The sequence below is a fragment of the Rhinopithecus roxellana genome, chromosome 16 (assembly GCF_007565055.1).
Source record: "Rhinopithecus roxellana isolate Shanxi Qingling chromosome 16, ASM756505v1, whole genome shotgun sequence".
Lineage (NCBI taxonomy): Eukaryota > Metazoa > Chordata > Mammalia > Primates > Cercopithecidae > Rhinopithecus > Rhinopithecus roxellana.
Window position 1 is genome coordinate 104,378,310 of NC_044564.1, and position 21,327 is coordinate 104,399,636.

At 44.3% G+C, this 21,327-nt stretch overlaps 1 protein-coding gene across 2 annotated transcripts in view; it reads left to right on the plus strand.

Annotated features, from left to right (window-relative positions):
- ABCA1 (ATP binding cassette subfamily A member 1) overlaps nt 1-21,327 on the plus strand; it is a 148,729-nt gene that overhangs the window by 9,600 nt on the left and 117,802 nt on the right. For both annotated transcript variants that reach the window (XM_010353310.2, XM_030919462.1), the window contains exon 2: nt 16,660-16,817. In XM_010353310.2, the coding sequence (XP_010351612.1) occupies nt 16,752-16,817 (66 nt within the window). In that variant the 5' untranslated portion in view covers nt 16,660-16,751. The remainder of the gene's footprint in view (nt 1-16,659; nt 16,818-21,327) is intronic.

Consider the following 21,327-nt stretch of genomic DNA (forward strand, 5'->3'; position numbering starts at 1 on the left):
GACACAAAGCTTTCTAAAGCATTTTCCTGAATTTGTTTGAGAGATCATAACAAATTAAGAGAGGAGAAGGAGTAAAAGGAGGAAGAGGTTTCTGGCCAGGGGCAGGGAGGGGGAAGGAGCCCCTAGGGAGATGTTTGGATGTCATATCCCTGTTCACCCTTGCTTTGCAAACTTCTTATAGGATGCCAGGTTGGGAATAATTCTTTTTGACAAGAGTCAAGCCAAGCTTGTTTTCTGGAAGAAGCAAGTCTTTGGAGGGTGGTGGCTTGAAATCTGTTGGATCTGGTATTTAGGTGATACACCTTGACATAAAGGCAGCACTGATGCAAGCAGCAGCTTTCCTTGGAAAGGCAGGGAGAACGTGAAGGCCCAGACTGATGAGCTTACACTGACCTGCAGACCCTTCACTCCCAGGCATGTTTGGTGGCAGAGTTTACCTTAGTTGGGGTTGGGCTATTCTCTGGTACTGGGAGAGAGAAGGAAGAGGAAGATATGATATTAACAATACATATATATATTTTAAAATTAAATGCGTTAATACACAGACAGTGCTATTAAACAGAAATTTGTTCAGCAAATGTTTGTTAAACACTGTGTCCAGAATTGGTGGGTTCTTGGTCTCACTGACTTCAAGAATGAAGCTGCGGACCCTCGCAGTGTTACAGTTCTTAAAGATGGTGTGTCCCGAATTTATTCCTTCAGATGTTCCAAAGTGTCTGGAGCCTCTTTCTTCTGGTGGGTTCGTAGTCTTGGTATCAGGAGTGAAGCTGCAGACCTTCATGATAAGTGTTACAGCTCATAAAGGCAGCGTGGACCCAAAGAGTGAGGAACAATAAGATTTATTAAAAAGAGATAAAGAACAGAGCTTGCACAGTGTAGAAGAAAACCCAAGCCGGTTACTCCTGGCTGGCTCAGGCAGCCTCCTTTTATTCCCTTATCTGGCCCCACCCACATCCTGCTGATTGGTCAGTTTTACAGAGAGCTGATTGGTCTGTTTTGACAGAGTGCTGATTGGTGCGTTTACAATCCTTGAGCTAGACAGAGTTACAGAGTGCTAGTTAGCTAGATACACAGTTAGCTAGATACAGAGTGCTGATTGGTGTATTTACAAACCCTGAGCTAGACACACAATGCTGATTGGTGCATTTACAATCCTTGCGCTAGACAGAGCCACAGGATGTTAGTCCTCCAAGTCTCCACTGGGTTAGCTAGATACAGAGTACCAATTGGTGTATTGACAAACCCTGAGCTAGGCACAGAGTGCTGATTGGTGTATTTACAAACCCTGAGCTAGACACAGAGTGTTTTTTGGTGCACATACGGTCCTGTGGCTAGATATAAAAGTTCTCCAAGTCATCCTCCAGTTCAGGAGCCCAGCTGGCTTCACCGAGTGGATCCTGCACGGGGGCTGCAGGTGGAGCCCACTCTGCACTCCTCAGCCCTTGGGCTGTTGGCGGGACGGGGCCCCACGGAGCAGGGGGCGGAGCCGCGGAGCCACGGAGCAGGAGGCTCAGGCCGGGCGGGAGCCCACTGCAGGGAGAGGAGCTCAGACATGGTGGGCTGCAGGTCCCGAGCCTTGCTCTGCGGGGAGGCAGCTAAGGCCCAGCGAGATCTTGAGTGTGACGCCCCGGCTGGTAGGCACTGCTGGGGGACCCAGCGCAACCTCTGCAACTGCTGGACCGGGTGCTAAGCCCCTCACTGCCCTGGGCCGTGGTGCGGGCCGGCTGCTTCGTGTGCGGGGCCGCCGCGCCCGCGCCGCCTGCAACTCACACTGGCCCGAGCTTAGCCCCGGTTCCCGCCTGCGCCTGTCCCTCCACACCTCCCCGCAAGCAGAGGTCTGAGGCTCTGGTCTCAGCCATCCCAGAGAGGGGCTCCCATGGTGCCCTGGTGGGCTGAAGGGCTCCTCAAGCGCAGCCAGAGTGGACGCCAGAGTGGACGCCGAGGCCGGAGGCCGAGGAGGCGCTGAGAGTGAGGGCTGCTAGCACATTGTCACCTCTCAACACCATGTCCTGTGGAAAGTACTAGGTGCTGGACAGAGGTCGGAAGACTTAAGAATCTGCCACCATTGATGATCTCTTTTTGCTTGGCATTCAAGGCTCTTTGAAATAAGCCTGTGACCCATTTTGACAGTTTTGTCCTGGATTATAAGACACATGCTTGAAGGAACTATAGCTGGTTTTCTCACTAGACTGATTAACTTAAGTGTGGTTTGGTACCTGTTAAAGTAGTCTCTCTCTACAGGTTTTCATCTTCTACTTTAGGAACCCCTTCCTGGTATTGTTTGGCTCCTCATTGTTCTGGAATCTCATGTCCATCTCTTGTATTTGCCTCGGTTCACACTTGATCCTCTACTTATATTCCTCACCTACTGAAATTTTACTCATCAACCAGACCGTGGGTGATGGAACACAGCATGGGCTGGTTCTTCTTACATATGATCTCATTTAGTTTTCACTGGAACTCTGAGATAGGTAACATTTCGGCCCACTCAAGTTACAGAAATTGACTCACATTTTTGTAATCATCAATATATTTAAAAATAACTTTATATTTGACCTGTAATTGGAAAACCAGTATCAGTTATAAATGAAAGGTAATTTTAAAAATAATTAGGATGAAGACAAATTATTTTTCTTACAGTGTATGTATAAGATAAACTATTGGTTCCCAAAGGCCCCAGCTGACCATGAGACTTATCTTACTTTGTTGAAAAGGGAATTAGTAAGCATTAAAGAGGTGTCAAAAGGAAGACTAAACAAAAGCTTACTTCTTTTTTTTTTTTTCTGAGATGAGTCTTGCTCTGTTGCCCAGGCTGGAGTGCAGTGGCACCACCTCGGCTCACTGTAACCTCTTCCTCCTGGATTCAAGCGATTCTCTTCCCTCAGCCTCCCTAGTAGCTGGGATTTCAGGTGCATGCCACCACGTCCAGCTAATTTTTGTATTTTTCGTAGAGATAGGGTTTCGCCATATTGGCCAGGCTGGTCTCGAACTCATGACCTCAGGAGATCCACCCACCTCAGCCTCCCAAAGTGCTAGAATCCACCGCACCCGGCCGCTTACTCCTTAATGTAATAAGAATGTTATATAGGCTGAAGAAGTGCTGAAAAGAACCATATTTTCTCATGATGTGGTTCAATGTTTAATATTGTGCTTGTTCATCTCCTAAAATCCTCTGAATATCACTTAAATTCATCCTGTGTGACTCTCCCACATTTGAGGAAATACTGAGCTTGCCTATTATCAGCCCCATATTTCAGATGATGCACCTGACACAAAGAGAAGTTAAATAACTTGTTCATGGTTCCATATTTGGCTAATGGCAGAGCCAAAGATTCAAACTCTTGTCTGTCTGACTCCCAAGTTTGTGCTTTTCCCACTTGGCTGAATTTCTCATGCTACCTCCTCCATAGCACCTTTCCTAGAACTTTTAAGGAATGCTTCCCCTGTTCTCTCATAGCATTTTAATGTAAGTTGCCAAAGTGTCCCAGTTTGCACCCCTACCAGCAATGTGGGAGGAAATAGCAACATATTTTTGATGTTGGGGTCTAGTGTTACAGTTTCTTATGCTCTTTGGGATGTATATTCCATGGCTACTAGATACCCAAGTCCCAAGCAGTTTTCTTAGACTCAGAAGATCATCCACTTCAGCTTCTTCATCAAAAAGACTTGTTTTCTGGCTGAGCATGGTGGCTCACACCTGTAATCACAGCACTTTGGGAGGTGGAGGCAGAAGAACTGCTTGAATCCAGGAGGCTGAAGTTGCAGTGAGCCGAGATTGCACCACTGCCCTCCAGACTGGGCAACAGAGCGAAACTCTGTGTCAAGAAAAAAAAAGAAAAAAAAAAAAAAAAGACTTGTTTTCTGTTCCATTACCCACAGTGGTAGAATGGCTTGTTAAATTTATTCTCCAGATGCCATTAACTGGAAATTAAAATCTTAGTCTCTTGCCTCTTTAATCCAGGCTTCTTCATACTATATCAGAATTCAGGATAACTATTACAGCGCCCTTTATAGGAGAGAAAAAAAGAAATTGTGTCTCTAGACGTCTGTTCCTTTCAGCTTAAAATGGACACTCAAATGTTAAATGTTGGACTGGCTTCATTTATTTCTCCTGTCTGTTGGTCCAATTTGAATCTTAAGGCATTTTTTCAATTGGAATTTTTTGTTTCTCTCAAATAAAAATTGTTCTTTGTAAGTTTGAATCAGAACGAAATCCTGAATGTTGACGGTTTCCTAAAGGCTATTTCTTTATGCAAAAGCGTGGAACCTGGTGTTGATGTTGGCTGTTTAAAATTAACTGGGAATCAAGGCAGCGTTTTTATTTATTTTTTACTTTAATGATTGTGTTAATTATAGTAAAAACCTTAAGTTCATGATAAAGAAAGCCTTTGGTCAAGTATTGTTTATTCAGTTGTTAGTCTTGTTGCAGGATTTGCAAATTTAGTGAAATTAGTGCCATTTTTCAGTTTACAATTCCAGTCACATTTCACATGATCAGAGCGTGGCTTTCTCCTCTGTGGAGCAAATAGAGGGCTGTCTGACACTTGGTTCCAGTGGCTTCCATTAAGCAGAGTGGACATGTCCCTGGAGTCTGCAGAGAAGAGCATGGCACTCTGACCCCAGGTGGCACTCCATTTTGGGACATTGTCCAATTCTAGTTCATAGAGTGTGTGACCAACACCAGCTCTCACCTGATGAGAGTGCGTTGTTGCTTGGGGGATTGGATTGTGTGAATTTTTCAGAACTACGGTTGAGAAAAGGAGGCTAGCAAAAATGCAACCCAATAATTCAGTTTCATTTTTCCCACTTTGTTCTTTGGCACACAGAATGTTTGATTTGTGAAAATCTTAATAACAGTAGTTCTTTCTATAAGGAACACTCGGAATCTTGATAATATTGAAATAATACAGATCCTTTTGTAGGATCTTCTCAGACCTCATGGAGTTCGTGTTGTCAATGTTCAAAGAAAAACACCCTTAAGTTTTTGTTTTTCAGAATCACAAGTATGTGGATTTAAACCTGTGATCTTATTCCCCTTTCTTCTCTTAATTTAGTGAGGCAACCAGCGAGAAGGTTTGTTTTGGTTATTCTAAAGAAGGAGTTTGGTTGCAGGTTTCAGAGGGCAAGACTTAGACTCTGTGTCTCTGTGCTTGCCCTGGAACTTTGATTAAATTCTCACTAACCGAGTTAGCTGGCCCTCGCCGGGCTGCAGAAATAGAAGTGTCTTGCACATATGACATATGACTGTTTCAAGAGCTGGCTGGTGAAAGGACATTCTGGAGAAGGCTGCTGATACTGTATGAACTAGAACTGGACAAGAGCCTGGAGATTGGATAACTCAGTTTGGCACAAGTAAAGGGAATAAAGTGTTAAGGTGGCAAAATTGTATCCAGGTGTTGATAGGCTTCCTGAGTTCCTGACTTGAGCCTGTGGATTTAGAGTTCAAGACTCCTTACCAATGCTGACAGTCTTACATTCTAGATTGAACCTCCGGGGAAGGTGCCCTTGCTTGCTGGCATGTTTACCAGGGGTTCTAGAGCCTCAATCACAGATTCTCTCTAGCTCACATGAAGTTAATGAAAATGAATGTCTTTCCCTACACATTAGAGAGGCTTTGAGGAAAATCAGATTAAATGCACTCCTGCTTGTAGTTATGTTTCTTAGAACACAGCTGGAAATTTTGTCACCCAAACCTTTACTTTCATTGCAGTTTCTTGATTGGTTTGTTACTGTAGTGAATCTGCTTTAACTGTCTTATCCCTGAGGTTTTACTTCCATTCTAAGCATGTTTGTGGAGCACTGGGTCATCATGGGCTCAGTGTAGTGGCGAGTAGAAAGATGGTGAGACACAGTAGCTTGTTGCACATGGCTTAATCTATCAGGGATCACTGATAAGTTAGTATACTAGAGAATATTGTAGGCAGAGCTGAAAAGATGGAGGAATTATAAGGCTCAGATTTCTTTTTTTTTTTTTTCAGAGATGGAGTTTCGCTCTTATTGCCCAGGCTGGAGTGCAATGGCATGATTTCAGCTCACTGCAACCTCTGCCTCCCGGGTTCAAGTGATTCTCCTGCCTCAGCCTCCTGAGTAGCTGAGATTACAGGCACCCACTACCATGCCCAGCTACTTTTTTGTATTTTTAGTAGAGACGGGGTTTTATCATGTTGGCCAGGCTGGTCTCAAACTCCTGACCTCAGGTGATCACCTACCTAAGCCTCCCAAAGTGCAGGGATTACGAGCATGAGCCACTGCACCTGGCCAAGGCTCAGATTTCTAATAGAGATTTCTAATGGACAGAGAAGTTGGAAGAAATGGGATGGACAGGAAAACTGAGTCAGGTGCTAAAAACTTGTAGGAAGGTGGCAGTGTGCTATGAAAAATAAGAGCAACCTCTGTGAGAATGTAGAGAAAATAGGATAAGTGAGTGGCGAGGACCCCCTAGAGGGAGTTTTATAGTAAAACAATGGTCAGAAGTGGCAACAGGATACCCTGTAATGCTTTCACCTCTACCAATGCACTGGGTACTAGAGAGTGCTCCAGTTTGCTCTGGAAAGGCCCTTAAGAGACATAGTGTCTTTCTGTGGACAAAGATGACAGAAAAGAGATTCCTTTAATAAACCATCCACTCTCTGCCCCACCTTTGATGAATACTGCAGCATTAATCATGATAATAGCTACTGTACACTTACTTTGTTACAGGAACTGGATAAATGTTTTACATACATTATCAGCTCTGTTTTTTGGAGAAGATACAGGGGCTCAGAGTCCCTAGGGTGCAAGAGCTGGTAAGAAGCAGAGTCAGGATTCAAACCCAGCTTTCTCTGACCCTAAAACCTCCTTTCTTCCTGCTGAAACAATTAACTCAGGACAACAAAGGAGTAAGGATTTGGGGAGTTTTCTGCATAGTAGAATAGACCCATAGGAAAAGAAATAAAGACAGTGACTAAGATTTGGGTTTGCCTGTCCCCCCCAAATGCTTTGAGCACTTTCATAAATATAAATCCTTCAGGCTGAGAGAAGGTTGCACATCTGAAGATGCTGATTCTTCAGAGATGTAATCCAAACAAAATGATCTTTGGTGATACAGTCACTAAACCATTTCTCCCAAAATTCTCTTGGAAAACCATCCTATAACAGCAGGGAACATTATCCAACCAAGTTTTTCTGCAAATAAAGGATTGCTGATAGAGGCTTGCCTGCTTGTGTTTCTGTAGCTCAGGGTGTTTATGAATTCACTAATCCCTTCCCTTCAGATCTCTTTTATTCTGGTGTTATGATTGTGGCTGAAAAAAATTGATTTTTTTCTATGACATAGAATGTTGAAAGGTTGATATCTTTTCTAGAGGAAAGGTTCTTTTTTTCTATGTGCTACATACCCCTGACCAGGGAAAAGGCAAATAGTGGTATTGTTTGCTGAAGTCTTCCTTTGAAGGTTGCTCCGTGTTTGCTTAGTGGAAATCAGCAGGGGAAGAGAGCCTGTCTCTAACATTTTGTTAGAGTTTCTTCGTAGTTCTACAGTGATGAAACAAGGACTTGGGTACAGGACAGATCTGCTTTCAGAAATCCTGGCTCTTGTGAGGTTTAGAAGCCCTGGGACCATTTAGCTGGTGGCAATGGGAATGTTGAGAGTGATAAATAGGATCTTTGGTTGTCCAAGTATCAGTGACATGATATAGATGGAGTTAAACCTTTAGGATCTCCTTATTCATTTGTTTATTTTTGAGACAGGGTCTTGCACTGTCACCCAGGTTGCAGTATGGTGGCGTGATCATAACTCACTTCAGCCTCAAACTCCTGGGCTTAAGTGATCCTCCTGCCTCAGCCTCCCAAGGTGCTAGGATTACAGGCATGAGCCACCATACCCAGTCAGGATCTCCTGTAAAATTATATTGTTGACAGACAACATGAAGAATTATGCTTCTCAAAAGTTAGTTATAGATTTGTACAATATTCATGGATTTCTTGTTTCAGTTTTTACAAATTCATAGCCTTTATTTTGAAAATTAGCTGTTAGCAACAATTTTGTCTAGGAAATTGGATATATATTCAAGTGAAAGAAGGAGGTACAGTTACCTGTTATCTTATTATAACAAACAAGTAAGTATAATGCATTTGGTACTTTAAAAACTGCACCCAAGTTATAGATTATTGGAATTAATAAAATTCATTGGATCTATATTTTTTTAAATGGGCAGTGTGATAGCAGAACCTCTTTTAGAATGATAGAATTCCTCTGGAATGATTGGATAACTTCGCTTCATCCTTGACTTTTACCTTGGAGGATTTCTTACCCCTTTTGGCTTCTCAAATTTGACTATTAAAGTGCTGCCATTAAAAGTAGGAACATAGTTTTAGGGGAGAGTACCAGCCCATGACCCTTCTGCAAACTCCTAACCTCAAGGCAGTTTCCCTGGAATTGCGATCTATGGAATGTTTCAGGAGTGTGAGGAGGTGTCATTTAAGGCTATCCCAGCAAGGATATGCTTAAGGATAGAGGGCCCAGTAGCATCTGGAGACCAGAAAAGTTAAACTGAGGCAGTCAAATTAGCTTCAGACTCAATTAAGCTGATGGGTCAGCCTGGGAGAAATTGCAGGATGACTCAAAATCCCCTCCCACCCCCACAGCAGCCACGTTCCATCTTCAATCGTGGGTTCTTTCCAGGTCTCCTGGTCTTCTGTAACCTTGTTAGGCTTGTCCCTGAACGTGGCTACCGATCCAAAGACACATGATCAGAGAGGCAATTAGAAAACCGACCTTTTCCAAAGCAAGCATGTTCTGTTGGGCTTAGAAGTTTCATGTCCTAATATTGTAGGACCCTGTGCATCTCTCTGGAGATGAGGCACATGAGTCACATCTGTGATTCTTGCTTTTACATCAACATCTCATGAACAGGCAATCAGAGCTTTGGCACCAATGTATTTTCAGTTCATATCTGATATACTGAAATCCACCTCCTGCTTTGTAGTTTACTGGCAAGCTGTTTTTGATATAAGACATCTAGAACACTGTAAATATATAACATTTTTATTTCTCTATTATACCTCAATTACGAAAAAGACATCTAGAAGCAACCTCATCAAGAGAGATACTGAGGCCGGGCGTGGTGGCTCACGCTTGCAATCCCAGCACTTTGGGAGGCTGAGGTGGGTAGATCACTTGAGGTCAGGAGTTCGAAACCAGCCTGGCCAACATGTTGAAACCCTGTCTCTATTAAAAATACAAAAAAGTTAGCCGGGCATGGTGGCGGGTGCCTGTATTCCCAGCTATTCTGGAGGCTGAGGCAGTAGAATCACTTGAACCCGGGAGGCAGAGGTTGCAGTGAGCAGAGATCACACCACTGCACTCCAGCCTGGGCAACAGAGTGAGAGTCCATCTCAAAAATAAAATAAAATAAAATAATAAAAAAGAGATATATTGATAGCTGTTGTTGGAAATTTCAACTTCCATCTCACTTCTGGTAACTTTTTGGAAGTTTGAACAAAGTGGAATAAATACACACACACACACTCTCTCTCTCTCTCTCTCTCTCTCTCTTATTTGTTTAAGGTTTAATGAAATAGCCGTCATATGATCATTGTTTTTGAAAGATGAAAATTAGTTGCTAACTGTACATTTTGGGTATGTGAACTATTTGGATAGAACTCTGAGAAATGCTTTCAGAACAACAAACAAAATCATAGGAGAAATAGCCTAGTGGGAAGGGGCATATAAGAGTTGTTGAAAAAGTTACTTCTTGAGAAACCAGCTCTAATGCTGGGCAAGTCACTTGCTTTGGGGGAGGCCTCAGCTGCTCTCTCTATAAGATTGCAGCAGGGGTGTAGTGGGAGTGAGTCTTCAGAGATTTTATCTACTAATACGACAGTCAAATGGAGCATGACTTTGTGGAAGCCTCTTCTCTTCCACCCAGAGGGGCCAATTTCTCTGTCCCAGTGAGATGTGACACTTGTATGGTCCCTGCTTGGAGACTTCCCTCTTCTGGAACCTGCCCTGGCTCAGGCATGAGGGCTGACTGTCACCCTTAGATGGGAGCCCAGCACTAAAGCTCAGGTGTTGGCAGTGTTCTTGAGGGAAGGAAGAAGACCGGCCAGCCCTTTTGTTACTGCACAAGCAAACAGCTTCTGGTAGCTGTACAAACACATGTGCTTTCTTTCCTCACTATATTTCTCTAGACAGATTTAGTGCTGCAGAAGGGTAGAGGGCAGTCACAGGAAGGAGTTCCTGGTTTTCTTTTGGCTATGCCAGATGGGGAAAATTCCTCCTATCTTGTCTTTTTGGTGTCATCCTCTCTCCCCCTTGCTGCTGCTGCTGCTCTTTTTTTTTTTTTTTTTTTTTTTTCCCTGAGACGGAGTCTCGCTCTGTCGCCCAGGCTGTAGTGCAGTGGCGGGATCTCGACTCACTGCAAGCTCCGCCTCCCGGGTTCATGCCATTCTCCTGCCTCAGCGTCCCGAGTAGCTGGGACTACAGGTGCCCGCCACCACACCCCACTACTTTTTTTTTTTTTTTTTTTTGTATTTTTAGTAGAGACGGGGTTTCACCGTGTTAGCCAGGATGGTCTCGATCTCCTGACCTCGTGATCCACCCGCCTCGGCCTCCCAAAGTGCTGGGATTACAGGTGTGAGCCACCGTGCCTGGCCCCTTTCTTCTTCTTTATAATTCTCATCTCTCCTGGAAATGTGCATGTCAAGTTCAAAAGGGCACAATGTTTTGGTGAGGAAGAAGTGGGAGAACAGGTGCCAGATGGTAACTAGGGTCATCATTTTCCCTTCCCAGCCAGCTTCCTGTGAACGTGTGTGTGTGTGTGTGTGTGTGTGTGTGTTTCTTTTGCCAGCATCACTGAATCTCTCTGCTGTCTGGTATTCCAGGTTTTGGTTTAGGGAAAAGTAAAAATCATTTATAATCCCAGCTGTCATTTAAACCACCCCTTTGTGGGTAGCATATGGTCCACTGTCTCAGTTCATTGTCCTAAAGGTGCTTCATCAGAAAGGAATGACTTCCGCCCCATTACTCTCTGTCCCCTTACTTTGCTTTATTTTTCTTCATCAATCCTACCACCACCACCCACTGCTTGAACAACCCACTATTATTTGTCTATTTCCCCATCCCTGGTAGAGTAGGAGCCCCATGAATGAAGGAACTTTGCTTCTGTTGTTCACCACTGAATCTCTGAGGTCTGGAACACACCTGACATGTGATAGGCACTCGATAAATATTTGTTGTGGCTCATAGGAGCCCTGCAGAGTTAAGGCTGCAGTTGTTTGTGGAATTCATAAGTGGTAATGAATATTTATCTACTATTCCTCTTCCAAGGAGATCACACAATAATCAGGCTTTATACTATCCAGTTCTTAGGTCTTCTAAGTTATGACTTGTGAGGTATGTTAATTATGATAATGGAAGGCGGTTTATTTGGTTCAGATTTATTGACATGTAATTTACACGAAGTAAGACTTCCCCTTTACAAAAGTATGATGAGTTTTGAAATATGGATACACATATGTATCTGTCACTGCCATGCTCCTTTTCAGTCTGTTGTCCCCTCCACCCATGACCACTGGTCACCACTGCACTGATTTCTGTCCCCTTCTTTTCACCTTTTGCAGAATGTCATATAAATGGAATCATGCAGTATGTAGTTCTTTGTGTCTGGCTTATTTTTCTTAGCATTAGGCTTTTGGGATTCATCCAGGTTGTCACATGTATCAGTAGTTTGTTCCTTTTTCTTGCTGAGTAAGTGTCCTAGTTTTATTTATTTGTTTGTTTGTTTATTTATTTATGAGAAGGAGTCTCACTCTGTCACCCAGGCTGGAGTGCAGTGGCGCGATCTCGGCTCACTGCAACCTCTGCCTCCCAGGTTCAAGCAATTCTCCTGCCTCCCCAGTAGCTGGGATTGTAGGCGCCCACCACCGTGCCCAGCTAATTTTTATATTTTTAGTAGAGACAGGGTTTCACCATGTTGGCCAGGCTGGTCTCAAAGTTTTGACCTTAGGTGATCCGCCTGCTTCCAGCTCCCAAAGTGCTAGGTTTACAGGCATGAGCCACCACGCCTGGCCCGTTTTATTTTTTCACCAGTTGATGGTCTTTTAGACAAGTAGTTTTTCCAGTTTTTGGCTATTCTGTATAAGGCTTCTATAAATATTAACAAATACCTAGGATGGGATGACAGGGTCATATCATAAGACTATATATATAACTTTAGCAGAAACTGTCAAACTATTTTCCAAAGTGGCTCTTCCATTTTACAATTCCACAGTGTCTTGAGTCCCAGTGTCTCCATACACACGCTAGCACTTTTAATTTTTAATTTAGTGGGCATGTAATGATACCTCATTGTGGTTTTAATTTGCATTTCTCTGCACCTAATGATGAGTGTTTTTGTTTATTTGGGAAGGTTTTAATTTAGCAGTCCGTTGTATTCTGTAGATATTAAGAACTTCAAAATATCAGTGGCATTTGCAGTTAAAATTTCTTTAAAAAATTGGCCAAAGGTTTCCAGCAGTCACTTCTGCCATGCCCAAACTGTATGAAACAAGGCTGAGGTGTGGAGATTGTCACATTTTGGCAAGGGGTGATCACTTGGGTGACTGATGAGACCCAGAGAGAGTGTGCCTTGGGCTTGAGGGTGAGGACGGGCGGAAAGTCGACTGCATGGCCCTGCTGGCCTTGGGGGCTGCCCAGTCCTTAGCTAAACCTGGCGGTTATGGGAAGCAGACTTAGATTCTATTACATTTTTCAGGATGCCCCAGGAGTCACCTGGGAAGCTCAGCAGTCCTTTGTGACTTTCAAGCATATGGTAGAAGCAGCTGAACACAGAGCTCCCTCTCTGGGGATAATTTGCCCAAATCATTTAATCAAGCTTGAGAAATGAGTTACCAGAGGCCCAGGAGTGCCACCACCCTTGAATTCTGGCACCCTATTTCTCCTGTCCATCTCTTAATTAATTAAGCAGACATCCCCGAGTGTTTACGACAAGCCAGGACCCTTTTGCATACTAAGGAAAACAGGGATGAAGGAAACAGGAATGGTCCCTGCTCTGACTCAAAAGGTAGAAATCCTCTTTCTCAGCTGAGCCTTCCTAGGGAGCACGTAGGAAGGGCTCTGAACCCACATGTCAGTTGCAGGGGAGGAGATCAGGAAAGGACATTGAAGAAGTGGAGACCTAAGTTTGAGACCTAGGAGTTAGCCAGGCCAGTAGTGCTTGAAAAAGTGTCTTAAGACAAGAGAAGTCACCAGTGAAGTCCCAGTGGTAGGAGAGCGTGCAGCATATTCTGAGCCTGTACACACACCCAGGGCATTGCTTAGCGGGTGGGGAGTGGTGAGAGAGTAGTAGGCTGGAGTCCCAGAAGGGAGGCCAGGTAGACCTGGGTGAGCACTGGACTCTATGTTCAGGTGCTGAGGAGCTGGCAAAAGGTTTTAAGTGGGGGAGTGGCATATTCAGATATTTGGTCTAGCTGAGTAACTTTGCGTGCTCTGTGGCAAATGGGTGGGAGACCAGTGAGGTGGCGGTTGTGGTCATCTAGCAGCAGGATCAGAGTGGCCTATTGACTGGGATGACTGTGAAGTGGGATCCTTTCCAGCCAGTAACTGGAAATGTGTATGAAGGCAGAAGTGAGTGTGCTGCATTTGAAACATTGAGAAATCTAGTACATAGTACTGTCTCTTTTATAGCTTTCTTTTTTTTTTGGTTTTGGTTTGTTTGTTCACTAACTTGGAAAACTGATGTGGAAATATCCCTTTGGCTTCAGTTACCTGAGCAGAAGGGGCCAGGCCTTGCCAAACCCTCCTCTTAGGACAGAATTGCTCCCAGTATTGATCATTGTGTTCTGAGATGAGGGAGCAAATTGTGCAGGAGGCCAGGTCAGTGCCAAGGTGGGCGGGAGGAATTGGAGCAGCAAGCTTGCCTATTTGTGCCCAGCAAAGCCACGGTAGAACTTTCTACTGTGGCTCTATGCTACTTCTTAGCAACCTTCTCTGTGTGCTTCCTGGAGAGTCCTTGGAGTCAGAACCTTTTTTTTTTTTTTCTTTTTTTTGGAAACCCAGATACTTTACTTCCAAGAAAATGCTGGCCAGGAAAACTCATCCTTCCCTTCTTCTCATGAACGTTGTGTAGAGGTGTGTCTTCTCTTCCTTTGAGCTTCTCCACTCAAGGTTTAGGGGAGGTGATATTCTGTATTTGGGTTTGGCTGTGGGTACTGCACCATTAGGCTATTAAGGTTTCATCCTTCCTGCTTTGCCCCTCCTACCTTTCCGGAAACCCACAATGGATTTGCTAAAAATAATGGAAAGTCCTGTTTAGCCAGGATATAACCATTTCTCAGCTAGAGGATATTGTTGGAATGAAGAAAGATAAATGGGGAGAAGGGAACTCACATTGCTTTGGCACTTACATTAAGCCATGTACTGTGTTGGGAACTTATTTATATTATCACGTTGAATCCACAGAACACCATACAAGGTAAGTATTGTCATCCTCATTTTACAATGAGGAAACTGATGCTTAGAGAGCATAAAGCCTTGGCCAGGGGCACATAGTTGGGAAGCCAGGGCTAATTCATGCCTGGGCTCTTTCTGGTACTTTTCCTTTTTTAATTGTACCCTCCTCAGTGTTACCTTGGGGATCTGAAAAGGTTCATGTAGCTTCTAAGTCAACGAAGTGATTCCTGGAGAGCAACTTCCCTATGAGAAAAATCTGGCTAATTATTTCAGTGTTTCTGGAATGCAAGCTCCGTCCTGAGCCATTTAGAAAACAATTTGGGATGACAAGCATGTGTCTCACAATGCTGTTCTGGTTGCCAGTGCTGTGCTGCCAGTTGTCATCTTTGAACAAACTGATGCAGTGCTGCTTTAATTCGTCCTCTTTTTGGAGTAAGAAACTTTGGAGGTGTGTGTCCTTCTAGAAGTTTGCTGAGCAAATGGTAAAGAAAAGAAATAAGTCCTAAGGCTTACTATTTCAGAGAATTTCTTGATTTATTGGACTGTCAGTGAATGAATTAGAATACATAGTGGTAGGCTGTCTTTTCTTCTGAGACACTGCAATTTCCTCCAATCTCTTGACTTTTCTAGAAGTTTTAATCCAAGTCCTTGTTGGGTGGGAGGTAAAAGGATATTGTTCTACTAGAGACTGACCTTGGCATGGAGATCTCATTTGGACTCACAGATTTCTAGTCTAGTGCTTGATTTTATATCCATACCTTGTTACTGCATTCTTAGTTCCTTCTGCTCCTCGTTCCTCATGCCCAGTGTCCCACCCTACTCTTGCCCTGACTCCTCTAGAGGCCATAGTGATTCACTGAGCCATTTTATAAGCAGAGCTAGGAGAGTTCATGGCTACCAAGTGCCAGCGGGGCCGAATTTTCACCTGTGTGTCCTCCCTTCTTCCATTTTTCATCGTTTGCCCCCTCCCCAGCTTTAACTTTAGTATAACTACTTGGGACTATTCCAGCATTAAATAAGGGCAACTGCTGCATGGGTGGCTGGGACACACAGAAAGTAGTATCCCTTGTTCATGAGAAGACCTTCTTGCCCTAGCATGGCAAACAGTCCTCCAAGGAGGCACCTGTGACACCCAACGGAGTAGGGGGCAGTGTGTTCAGGTGCAGGTGGAACGAGGCCAGAAGTGTGCATATGTGCTGACTGTGGGAGCTTGTTTGTTGGTTTCACAGTGGATGCCCTGAGCCTGCCGTAGCAGACTTGTTTCTCCATGGGATACTGTTTTCTTTCCAGAGACACAGCTCTAGGGTTGTCCTCATTACCTGAGAGCCAGGTGTGGGTGGCATTTTCTTGGTGTTTACTCACTCACACTCATGTAAGGCATGTTGTGGCTTTCCAGATTATGAAACTGTGCTTTTTTTTTTTTTTTTTTTTTTTTGGAGATGGAATCTTGCTCTGTCGCCAGACTGGAGTGCAGTGGCACGATCTTGGCTTACTGCACCTCCATCTACCGGGTTCAGGCGATTCTCCTGCCTCAGCCTCCCGAGTAGCTAGGACTACAGGTGCCTGCCACCACACCCAGCTAATTTTTGTGTTTTTAGTAGAGACGAGGTTTCATTGTGTTAGCTAGGATGGTCTTGATCTCTTGACTTCATGATCCTCCTGCCTCGGCCTCCCAAAGTGCTGGGTTTACAGTCTTGAGCCACCACGCCTGGTCAATGGTGCTTTTTATCATTTGAAGGACTGAGTTGTGTAACCCACTGAAAATTTAGTCTGTAAGGAAGTTCAGGGAATAGTATAAGTCACCCCAGGCTTGAGGCAAAATTTGCAAATGCTGCTGACTTTCTAAGTAAGGGGAGGCATTTTCTTAGAGAAGAGTTAGGTCTCTGGGATTCCACTATGCCATTTCCATCCTCAGTGTTCTAGCCACCTGAGAGAGGTCTATTTTCAGAAATGCATTCTTCATTCCCAAATGATAACATCCATGGAACTAAAATGATTAGGACCATAACAACTAGCTCCTAGCCTGCTGTCGGAACACCTCCTGAATCCCTCTTTGTGGGTGAACCCAGAGGCTGGGAGCTGGGGACTCATGACCCATTGAGAAGCAGTCATGACGCAGAGCTGTGTGGTGGAGGTCTCAGCTGAGAGGGCTGGATTAGCAGTCCTCACTGATGTATGGCTTTGCAGCAATAACTGACGGCTGTTTCCCCTCCTGCTTTATCTTTCAGTTAATGACCAGCCACGGCGTCCCTGCTGTGAGCTCTGGCCGCTGCCTTCCAGGGCTCCCGAGCCACACACTGTGGGTGCTGGCTGAGGGAACATGGCTTGTTGGCCTCAGCTGAGGTTGCTGCTGTGGAAGAACCTCACTTTCAGAAGAAGACAAACAGTAAGCTTGGGTTTTTCGGGGGCGGGGGTTCTCTCATTCTTCTTTGTGATTTTGAGTTGGGAATTGGAGGAGGGAGGGAGGGAAGGAAGCTGTTTGGTTTTCACACAGGGATTGATGGAATCTGGCTCTTGGGGACACAGGACTGTGTGGTCCGGATATGGCGTGTGGCTTATCATAGAGGGCAGATTTACAGCCAGGTAGAAGTAGTAGCTTTGGTTTGTGCTGGTGCACAGGCATGAGTTCTGATCCCTAAGACCTGGCACCAAATTGCCTGACCACCCCACTTTTTCCTTTTGCCGCAGCCCTGGGAGCCACCTGGCTCTCCAAAAGCCCCTAATGGGCCCTGTATTTCTGAAAGCTGTGAGTAAAGCGAGTTAATAATGGCCCCACTCTTAGAGATCAATACTGGGTATCCTGGTGTCAATCTGGATTCTTTCCTTACAGATTTGTGTCAGGCCTGGAGGAATATAATAACTGAGACTTGTTTTATTTCTGCGGAGGGTTCTAAGCCATTCACTTCCCAGATGGGCCAATAATGCTTTGAGTAATCTGGAGATCATCTTTAATGCGCAGGTGAATGGAACTGTTCCACAGAGGGGTGTGAGGGCTGTAGGGCAGAGTGAACTCCCTGAAGCTCAGACGTCAGCTCTTTGTCTCTCTATCTCTGAACACCCTTTCTTAGAGATCCCATCTCTAGGATGCATTTCTCTGTAGTTAGTTTCTACGTCTCTTGTTCCTGTTCTGCCTTTATTATTATTATTTTTTTTACTGGATTCTAAGCCAGTATCCCCACTTGGCTATCTTAATGCAGCTTAACATGTCTGTTACAAAAATGATCATCTTTCTGAGATTCAAAGGGCTACACGGGACTTTGGAGAGAATTTCATTCAGTTTTCCTCAAACTAGAATAATGCTTGCACTGTCTGTAAAAGAACAAAAGTGTCAAAGCATCCTTTTGTTCACAAAATTCCTTTTTTATTATAGTGTTACTTAAATATGTACATATGTAAAAGTAGATATAAACTTCTTATAGGCTATTATTATACAATGACATGACCCACACATATTTACAAATTAAGTGCAAACAAAGTTATCCAATCAATACCATTCAAATTAATACCTTAAATGTGGTGAGGCAGTTGTTGTTCAGCCGAAACCAAATTATAAGTTGCATGGCAGTAAATGCTGTCGTGCTGAGCGTTTGGAGTTTGGCCAGTCTATATTATCATGTACTAATGATTGAATTCTCCACCCATGTTTCTACTTGTACGACCTTAATTTGATAGTATTTGGCTTTCATTGGGTCCAGTCTCATCTTTTATAAGTTGAGTCCGCACCTGTTCCATTCTCATGAATTTGCTACAATTATACTGGTGCCAACACAATCATAAACACAAATGTAAACTTGGGGTTTGAAATCTTGTGCCAGAACTTGGCTTTAAAGTAAGCATTTAAAAAATCCATATGTGTTTATTAGACTTGGTTTAGGTGATGATTGAAATGAAAATAAAGTGTTTAAAATCCTCCTAGAGAACTTAAATATAATCCCTCAGCAATGTGTATACAGGTCTTCATTTGAGAAAAACTGATTGTGTTCGGCATCTCCTGTTACAAATGGGGAACCTGAATTCTCAGGTCTCTAGTGAGAGAACAGGGACTAGAATCTATGGATCCTGTTTTCTGTAATTGTAAAGTATAATAAGATAATATTAATATAATAAAAGCAAACACTTAGAATGAGCTTCCATGTGCGAGGCACTAACTGATTAGGCATTATTAACTAGATTTATTCCTTTTAAGGCCCCATTATGTACTGTTATTTCCACATGTTGTAGCTGGGAAACGGGCTACTCAGAGAGGTTAAGTAACTTGTCTGAGGTCCGCACTACTAACAAGGAGCACAGCTAGGGTTCAAATCCAGATCATCTGACTCTGGAGCTAGCACTCTAACTCACTGTGCCAAATTGCTTTGCAGTGGTATCATTATTTTGCCTGTCCCCCATCTGAGAATATTGAAGTTCCTGATTCCTTCCTTGCCTTTCTCCCTGCCTTCCGTGGTTATTCCCACGTCTTGGTGTTCTAGTCCTATATGTCCGTCATTACTCTTATTCCTTCACTATGGTGTGGTCCAGGGCTCCTGCCCCTTCTTATCCTGGTGGAAGGGGCCCACTTGCTGGGAAATTGTCTCTGCCGTGGTTTATCCATGTTATGTGTCTATTAATGAGTAGTGGGAAGAATCATATCATCTTGGCAATGAAAGGAGGGCTATAGCTCTGGGGTACTGTAGTCTGAACCCCTTATTTTACAGATGAGAAAGCTAAGGTACAAAGCAGGAAAGGGATTTCCCCAAGGTCACCCAGCCAGCAACTGAGCTGCAACCAGAAGCTGAGATCCCTAGGACTAGGGCCAAGCCTCAGTCTGTCCCATCACAGTGACTTTTCTTCCCTCCTCCAAACTATTTTTGTTTTTTATTTTTTTGCAACCGCATAGCAACTTGAAGGTAGAAGAAAGGGCAGAGAAGAGGTTTTCCGTGCTTAGCCAGGGAAGGCATCTTGCAACAGGTTGTGGGGTTGGGTCATTCAAATTGGGCCAGACTCCACTGGTCTTGTTGCTTCTTGCTGGGTATTGCAGATGGGTTTAGAAGTGTTAGGATTAGAGAGATAGGCAGGTTTAGCTAAAGGCAGTTTGTAGCCTTGTGGCAGAGTTCTTGTTAAAGAAGGAAGTGGGAGGCAACACCCTGACACAAAGGGGCTTAAGTTGTTACACCACTGCCTGCTAGCCTGTTTTCCTTACCTCCCTTCCTGATTTCTAAAGGAAGTGTATTTTGCTGAATCAGAAAGAAATGTGATTTATTTCAGGTTGCTGATGCTTAGATTGTTAGAGTTGGAAAGATCTGGCTTGCGCCTTGTACAATTGACAGAACTGGGGTTCAGGGGGGCATAGGTGTCCAGCGTTGGTCAGTCAAGAAAGTAGCACCAGAACCAGTCTCCTGGTGGCCCTCCAGTTGCAGATCCTTTTTTGCTTTGCTCTCTCTGTATGCTAAAGCGCCTGTGTCTTGGAATCTCAAGTTTTGACTGATGGCTGCTTCCCAGTCCACCTGGTTTAGATTTCTAGATTATATTGTTTAGACATTAGAACCTCTTAAGGGTTGTGGGGCCACCTTGTTAGCTCACATAGTGAGAACCAGCCCTGCCCATTAGGTAGGGGAAGAAGTTAGCAGTCCATGATAGCTGTTGCCTGCAGTGTATGGAAGTTCATTGCGCAGTGCCTGCCTCCTGAGATGCTGGAGTGTATACGCTTGGCCTTAGAGCCCAGCACAGAGCCTGGCCCTTGGGACATGCTTAGTAAGTATTTACTGAATGAGTGGGAAATGTCATAAGGCCCATTAGTTTGCAGGCCTTGAGGAGGCTCCCTTGCACTAGGAAGAATAGTTAGAATACATAAAGTCTGCCTGCTGCTGCCAGGAATATAGAAACACTATGTTTGGCATGGAGCCGAACAGTATACCCCAGAGCAACCCTGTTGAAAGGCAGTGCTTGCCTTTTCATTCTGTGTCCTGGTTTGCTGGTAACTCCTGGGTCCCCCCCTCTCCTGTGCCCCCATTGTGCAGACTCACGGGGGATCATCAGCCAGGGTTAGTTTTCCGCTGTTTCTGTTAGGCAAAGAATAAATTGAATTGAGTTGTGAAAGTTGGGTGCAAAGCTCAGTTTGGTTCCAAAGTAACAGTTAACTTGTGTGGGTGGTAGGTATTCAGTACAAACAGGGCTGGGGACAGGAAGGGGAAGAAAACTTCAGAGCTTTCAGGATCCTCATCTGGTTTTAGCCTGATTCAGAGGCCAAGGTCCCTGTGGAACAAACTGGACAAAGTGAGAGTGGCCATATCGCCTCTTTTCTTTTGCCTTTATTATTAATTTTCTCAAATAGATCTGACTAGTCGTGTGGCTGGGAAAATAGTTAATTGTGATTTTTTTTTTTTTTTTTTTTTAAACTGAGTCTCACCCTATCACCTAGGCTGGAGTGCAGTGGCATGATCTCAGCTTGCTGCAACCTCTGCCTCCCGGGTTCACGCAGTTCTCATGCTTCAGCCTCCCGGGTTCAAGCAATTCTCATGCTTCAGCCTCCCGGGTAGCTGGGATTACAGATGCACAGCACCACACCTGGCTAATTTTTGTGTTTTTAGTAGAGACGGGATTTTAGCATATTGGCCAGGCTAGTCTCGAACTCCTGACCTCAAGTGATCCACCCACCTCGGCCTCCCAACGTGCTGGGATGACAGGCATGAGGCACTACCCCCAGCCAGAGTACCACTATTTGGGCATTCTTTAATGAAAAAGAATGAACTATCCAAAAATTAAAACTCCTCATTTATGAGCTTTTAGAGAATTTTGCAGAGTAGATGGAAACGCTCTGCATCCTTTCCCCACTTCTAGTTTCACCTGACACATTTCTTCCCTGTCCTTATTCCTGGACCGGCAGCAGTGGTCATGATTCCAATCCCAGCTGGGCCACC